General features: G+C 36.8%; 1 protein-coding gene across 1 annotated transcript in view; it reads right to left on the reverse strand.

Moving 5' to 3' along the window:
* The window catches only part of LOC107090949 (tankyrase-1-like), a 41069-nt gene that overhangs the window by 31619 nt on the left and 1504 nt on the right, over positions 1-7946 (reverse strand). Inside the window, exons 2-3 of the mRNA XM_015384610.1 lie at positions 6210-6325; positions 3776-3884 (exon numbers count right to left, since the gene is read on the reverse strand). Coding sequence (XP_015240096.1) covers positions 3776-3884; positions 6210-6325 — 225 coding nt within the window. The remainder of the gene's footprint in view (positions 1-3775; positions 3885-6209; positions 6326-7946) is intronic.

Consider the following 7946-nt stretch of genomic DNA (forward strand, 5'->3'; position numbering starts at 1 on the left):
AAAAAATTTAATCGATTGACAGCACTAATATATATATATATATATATATATATATATATATATATATATATATATACCGATCTTCAAAATTGTTAGTCGTATAGGATTCAATATTGCGTTAAAATTTTATAAGCTAAGAGTGATTCTGGTATACGCTGTTACAGTGTTTATGAACAACACCACAGACAGGAAGCCTTTCCTCGCCCCATGATAACGTGGCAAAACGTCTCCGTTGTGAGTGACATGGACACTTGTCTGAAGCATGTTGGGGGGAGCTTCTCTTCTCTTTCCCTTTACAGGTCTCGTCTGGCAGATGAATCAAAACAGTGAGATGGAGGTATTTACTTTGACGGGTGGGAAAAAGTTAGCTTTAAGGCCTTTTTAAGCGAGGCCGTATACATCAAAACATAATTCGTGCAATAAGTTCTTCAAGATTACGATCCTACTTAAATATTCTGTTGCAACTCTTCCTGCATACAGGCGGATGGTAGCAGATAGCTCCCTATAACTGACCAGGGTGCCTATTCGTAGCGGCTGAAAGTAAAATTATATACTTATTTTTTAGGGATATGGTAAAAACTGCATTTTACACCAGCAAGTTTAGATACATTTAGTTATTGTATATATTATAGATTACTCTTTTGTGGCTTTATGCTGACACCTTTGCAGGTGGAGCGATCCCAGCATGGATCCAGTGATAATCTCCCTGCAACTTCCTGATCAGCTTCTCTGATTGGTTGACATGCAGCATCAAGCTGCAAGAGTTTAGGACTTTGGCTTTTTGAGCTTTGGACGCGTTGCAGCACACGGTCAAAGCATGCCATAGCACTTCTTAACGCCCCTTCGCTCTCGACCACCGTAGCCTTTTCGTGTGAAGAGTAAACCCTAAGGCTTACAGTGCATTCAATGTTAACACACCTTTAGAGATTGTCGTTGTTTTAGCTGAATGATAAAGGATATGTGAACATTTTAAAGGGAGAAATTTAAAAGAAATCTTATATCCATCATCAGCATACCATTGCCTCATTACTCCATGGTATTGCAGTGATTCCACCCTCACCCATTGGTACTGCAGTCGAGGAAGATAAAATCCAGCAGAGGAATAGGAAGAGGAAAAGTTCATGGAGATCTATGTGTCAGATTGGTGAGAAAGTCTAGAAAGTGCCAGAATTTGTTCCCCCATGTGACCTGAAAATGTTTGCTTTTAGCACCTGCTGGGTCGAGCATTCTGGAAGATTGAATCATTTTCAAGTGGAAGAACTTGATGCTCTCTAATCCAGTTAAACTAAATTGTACTCCTAATGCGCATGCATAACGCTTTTTACATTTTCTGCAGCTTCAACCACAAACCTTGAGTTTATGAACATCAATTATTCATATCTTGCCACAGGTTCTCCATTTGATTTAGATCTGGGCTTTGTGTTGGCAATTCTGCTTTGATTTAAACCTTTTCATTATGTCCCAGAGTTTAGAGTTTTCCCTCTGGAAAGTAAACCTCCGCCCCAGGCACGAATATTCTGCAGCCTCTAACGTGTTTTTCTTGCAGGATTTCCTGCTTTTAAACAAGCTCAGTTCATATTCCTCTCTACTCTGACTTTTCACTTTGTCATTTTCGAAGAAAAGCAGCCCCACAGCATGACACACCCTCCGCCGTTTATCACTGTAGCATTGGCATTCTCAGATAAATGTCCAGCGTTTAGCTTTAACACACTGAGGTCTTTGCTAGTTAAATTTCAGACCTACTTTTGCATGTCTGAACATCTAAAGGCTTCCTTCCTCCTTTCTTTCCCTCTTCCATTAAAGTTATTTAGGAAGGGAACAGGTAATATTAATTTTTTTCATTTCACTTTTTTATATTAGCCTGTGTTGGTGTATGACAAAAAAGAAAAGAATACAGATATATTAAAGAGCAAATACAGTTGAGGGAAAATGTGAAAAGGTTTAAAGGGGTGTGAACGTTTAGATGATGTCTAGTAGCTTAAGAGCAGCTGGAAGTATAATAGTCATAAAATATGCTAAACTGGGGAGATGATTCATATTTAAGACATCGGTAAAAACTCAGATTCTGGAAAACTTTTCCAAATCTTGAAAACCGAAAGCTTCTCTAAACAAACTTTTTCTTAGGACATTAAAAAGGCCCAAAGTATTAAAAGCAGAAAAGATCAAATCAAAGCCTGGTTGATAACTCCAGATTTTGTAATTCAGAGATTATGCAAAGCCAGATATAAAAAAATAAAAAGTTAAAGAATAAAGCAATAAAGATCCCTAATGGAAGGGTTTTCAATGAGGTTGTTCACTTTTATTAGAATTAGAAAAGAGTTCCCAATATTTAAGATAAATATGGTATAAGCCTAATACACTTTCATTATTGTAAAAACAGAATCGAATAGAAATTAATTGATTTAGAACTGTATGAATCAAAATCGAATCGATTCAGGACTTTGCCGAAAATACCCAGCCCTAATTAGCAGTTTGAAGGACGCTTAATTACCAAACTGGAAAGTGTCCAAAGGGCTGAGACGTATGATGCTGCTCCTCTTCTGAGGGACATTTAAGCAATAATGCACAAATAGTGACAAAAAAAAACTTTAAACTATAATTTATAAACAGTGTTTTGGGCATTAAATCAAAACATTTCAACATTTAAGAAGCTCTGGTTTGGATACTCCTCAATTTTACAGATTTTTATCTCATGTAGAAAGAGGAAGGACTAGAAAACTTTGTCTAACCCAGCCAATCTATTTTAAGATGCTACTGTATTCTATGCATGTATATAAAACGATTTAGGCAGTAGGGCACTGTAGTGAAAAGACGTTTGCCAATGAGGTAAAACTGTTATGACGGACGGATGCAGATTTTATACATAAAATAAAGAATTATGTTTTTAAAACAAATATTTTTTGTTGTTTTTTTCTCACAATTATTCAGATCAGGAAAATACTTCAATCAATGTCCAGATTATTCCAGTCAGTAGGAGCCCAGCTCTTCCTCGTTCAGATGGTTTTGACTGATTTTCAAAGCATGTGAAAGTCTTCCTCTATTGATGGACACCTTTGTTACTGATGGTCTGTCAGTTTTACCAAAGATTCCCTCCGCTAACTGAAAACATTGCGGGTGGAAACATGAAAAGAATGAAGCCGTCAATGATGAGGAGGCAGTTTTCTTCCTGTATATTTTTTTCAGATTTGTTTAGAAAACGCTCTACTTGTCAGTCAGCATGTCCTAGCCTAGCGTAGCAGTTTGGGTTTACGGCTGACTGATGGACGTCCGAACAAAGGTCGAGGCTGCTGTGGATTCAAGCAACCAAACACCTCTGATGTTTTTCCAAGCACTCTCTGCAATACTAATGTGAAAATCAACTGAGATCCAAAAGAAATCAATGGTCTCTTCTCTCCAGCACGAGTGTTAAACACTGATGCAGTAATTGGAGTTTATAGGATATTTGATGCTTTATTGTAGATGGGAAATGAACGCATCCAGCCTGTGGGTGGCTCATTACGTCTTCGAAAAACCAATCTGTGACGCCACAAGACTCAAGGTTGCATGCCTTTGTCTTAATGCCGAAACGGATCTAACAACAAATAATCAAACATTCACAGAAGAAATGAATGATGTGTAGAAAACACAGAGAAGCCAATTACTTTCATCAGGCCCAAATGAACAAAGCAGCATCAGTTCTTCTGTTTTTGCTCCTTCACACAATCCTCCCCTTTTGTCAAAAGCTACAAATGGATTTCGTAACATAAATTAAAAGTCCATGTTACCGTGGGCTTACCTATGCAGACGTCGATCTTGCCCTTGATGGCAGCTTCGTGTAGCGGCGTGTAGTTCCAGTTGTCTCTTGCGTTGGGGTCAGCGCCTTGACACAGGAGCAAGGACACCACCTGAAACAAAAATCTGATTTAGACTAAAAGGAAAAAAAAATTACATAAGAAAATCAACCCATCAATGCTGTTTTTTTCTTTTCTTTTCTTTTTGTTTTTTTTTTTTAACTCATTTTGGTTTTATAAGTTAACAGATCAAGGTATCTTAAATTATCAAAAGGTTCCTACTAGGAAAAAACATAAAGTTTTAATAATATAACTTTAGGTAATGTCAATATTGCAAAAATCTATTTAATGATAATGAATTGTGACTAATTATACGAGTAGTGTTTGGGTGTCAAGAAGCTGTTATAGTCATTACAAACTAAAACTAAGTTGTTTGTTCCAAAACAGAAGAAAATAATCAGCAATCAAAAAAACTTTATCACTTAGATCACATTATTGAACTGAAAAAAAATATTTTCACCTTGTTCTTTAATGCACTGATTTCAAAGCAGGGAGAAAATAAAACTATGTAATTTAGTAGCTGTTTATTCTATAAATCCAAAGAAGAATTCACAAAAAAAACATTTTTTTTATATAGTGACTGGTTTGCTGTTTTCAGATTTAAATCTACATTTTTCTTAGTCTTACTTAGGTATTGATGCAATAGTTCATATTTCATTAGAAAATATTTAGGATTTTTCTTTTTTCCATGTCCCGTTTTGCCAATATAGTTCTGGGAATGGATGTCCCAGAGCTAGCTGATAGCACAACACATTTGCTTTCACAAACAGACCATTATGGTTGATGCTATAAGGTTCTGCTTGGTACTTTGTGTATGAAACTTTATTGAAAATGATTTAAGCATTAAAATTGTATAAAACCAACATGGAGATGGAAAGGGAAGTGAGAAAAAAGATAAGAACTAAGGGGACACAGAGAGAGAGAGAGAAAGAGATAGAGAGAGAGAGAGAGAGAGGGAGAAAAGGGCTCATGAAAAGAGAGAAAATAAAACAAAAAAGGAAAAATAGACAATAAATAAGATATAGAGCAACTCCTAGAAGTCTGCTTCCACACCTGTGTGATACTGGAGGGAAAGGAAAAAAAACAGAGAACATAACAGCAAAAAGAAGACAACAGATGAGCAAAGAAAACATAAAAAGGCTTCAAGAGCAGCAGTATCCCTTAGATATACATGTGTCTCGAAGGCAAAAGCTATATTGTTTACACAACATTATTCAGGTGGTATATATCTGTTGCCAAGTATTTAGTATAAGTGTATCCTTGAAAACCTGGAACTAAACTTCCGAGCATGTATGAATGGGCATGCTTGTGTATAAAGAATATACAAAGCTTCTTTAAAAAGGAAAATATGCTCAATAGCAGGTGTGGGTGGCACCCGAATCACCCTGCAGGCCCCCGGCAGATGAAGAAGCAACACTTGCCCTAGATATAGTAAGGAAAACTAAATAAGATTTTATTCTTTGATCAAAGCCTATTATTTAGGCTCATAAAACATATTTTTCCATAAAATAATTTCCGTAAATTATGTTATATAGAAAAAATTACTGAATAATAGTGCATACTTAATATACAACAAAAAAGCTTGATTAAAAAAGAAAACGAAAAACGCTAAGCAAACATTTTATAGGGTTTTATTGGAGCGGAGTTGATGACACCTTTAATCACAGCGCTTCTGGCAAATCAACAAACCACTCTTAAACCCATTTTCCACTGGCCAAAAATCCTGTTTTAACCTGGGAATATTCCGCTTTTAGTGGCAGTGGGAACAGCTCAATGACACGCGTCTACCCGGGTCAAACAACTCGACAAGTGACCCATGTTAAAATCACCTCTGCCCTGATTGACATGCAGTTGGAACACCAGAACCGGGTTGAGCAGCTAAATTATGTGATACCATTGAACGCGAAGTACAGATATCAACACACCGCACCAGTCGCTTCTGATCTAACAAGCCAAAATGACTGTTTACATTGATAAACATGATACAGTGCTGGTGAGAGAGAACTGGACGGATAAAAGAGCGAAACAATTAAAAATACCGACTACACTCTGACTCCCGTTCATGTTACTCTCCATTTTTTACTTCCCTGAGTTCCGTCACACTGTCGACTTCATCAACGCTCACCCATAGTGATGCTGTCATCAGACGCGTGGTGGTAGACAGTGGCCATGCAGCTTTCCAGCGAGGGGTCAAACTCGGCTTTTCGTTCAAATGGAAAAAGAGCCAAAAGCTGATTGTTAGCGGGTCAACTCGGTTTGGAAAAACCCGGGTTTTCAGTGGCGGCTTCAGAGCCACAGACACTTTTAAACACCAATAATAGGTTCATCAGCATCACCCGTCCCTCTGATCACCAGAAACGCTAAATGCTTCTTTCTTACCTCAGAATGACCAAACGAGCAGGCGTTGTGCAGCGGGATGAGCCCCCCGTCATCTCGAGCGTGCACGCTTGCACCAGTCTGAAGCAGGTGGTCCACCACATCTTTTCGACCAAAACCTAAGAGAAAAAGTGAAAAAAGGCGGGATATTGATCAGAAATAAATGGCAGTTAGGAGTGAGTGAAAGTCACATTTTTCTCTCCTGTTCTATTTAGATGAGTTCAAATCAGCCAGCCTCCTAATCTATGCTTCTGACCGCACTGAATAAAGAACATTGACTTGAAAGTCATATTCATAGATGTGTTACTTATCTCACTGTTGTAACAAGTCATATTTAGGGTCATATAATGTTTCACCGTTAGAAATAAAACAGCTAAAAATTTCAAAGTATGAGTATTTAATCGCACGCTGGGAAGGATTCAACGTGGTTTATGCAGAGCAGATCCCCGAAAATATCTCCAACATCAAAGCTAGAGAGGCCAAAGCAGAAAGAAGCTGCTGCTGCTGCAGGGAGTTAATTTCAGCCCTCAGACAGGGGCCCACTTGAGACAGGGGCCCATTGCACATGAGGTTCGTATAGTAAGATAACCTTGACTAAATATACCACTGGTTAATTTCAGTAGCAGAGCAACAACTAGTCCAACTTTTGCAAAACGGGCTCAAATACATAATAAGAATAATAAGTAATAAGGATGCACCAATATTAGACTTAGACAAAATTTATTGTAATTTTATATACACAGAATGTATACTAAACAAAATTTCTTTACATACAGCTTTCCAACAGTGAATGAGCAGCTTAGCAGTGAAAATGAACTCCATTTATAAAGTAAAGCGGTGATCAAAATGTAAACAGCGCAGGAGAGAAATGGTGCAAAAGGCATTGATGTAGAAGGTTTAGAGCAGTGCAAAAAATTAATAATGGTGCAAAATGCAGTAGAAACACCGAGTTGAGATCTATATTAAAGATTCACCATACCGTGCAAGTATGATGTTATCAGTGTGATGCAGAGTCTCCATTTGTGACTTGATTAGAGTATTCAACAGTCTTATGGCAGGGGGGAAAAAGTTGTTACAGAACCTGCTGGTCCTGCAGTGAATGCTGCAAAGCCTCTTCTTTGCATTAGGGATGCAAAGTTCATCAATCTATGACTAATTGATGAGGCAGCGTTTTTGTAACATTTTTCTTGTATTAAGTGGATATTTCTATCCTGAAAGAGTTAATATTGCTTTTAAAATGTAATGACCTTAAAAAATGTGTACATCGTTATTTGTTAATAATTTATCCAGCCAGATGTATTAAATACTGATTGAATAAACTAAAATACAGATAACCAATGTGTTTATAAGATGTGATAAAACAAGAACCTTTTTGATGACTGAATAAAACTATGATTAAAACATTTTAAAAAATTTTTAACTCTTCACTATTATGTTATTCTTATTTCTGAGGTCCACATTTGTGCGACCCTTTTTTTTCCTATAATCTTTTTGCTGTAAACACATGAAATTCCCCACTGTGGGAATAAAGGGATTTTCTATTCTATTAAAAGACAAATCCAAAGAAATTTGCAAAAGTATCATGGATAACAAAACCATGAAAGGCAAATAATATAAAGGTGAGACATTATTTTACATGATAATTGGCCATTACTGTCAGTGAGTGATTTAGTTTTTATTATGTTATGAATAAGAAACATATGGACGGGATGTAAACATTTTATTTCTGTTAATGTTTTC

Source organism: Cyprinodon variegatus, unplaced genomic scaffold, assembly GCF_000732505.1.
Source record: "Cyprinodon variegatus isolate N-32 unplaced genomic scaffold, C_variegatus-1.0 Scaffold318, whole genome shotgun sequence".
NCBI classification, from domain to species: domain Eukaryota; kingdom Metazoa; phylum Chordata; class Actinopteri; order Cyprinodontiformes; family Cyprinodontidae; genus Cyprinodon; species Cyprinodon variegatus.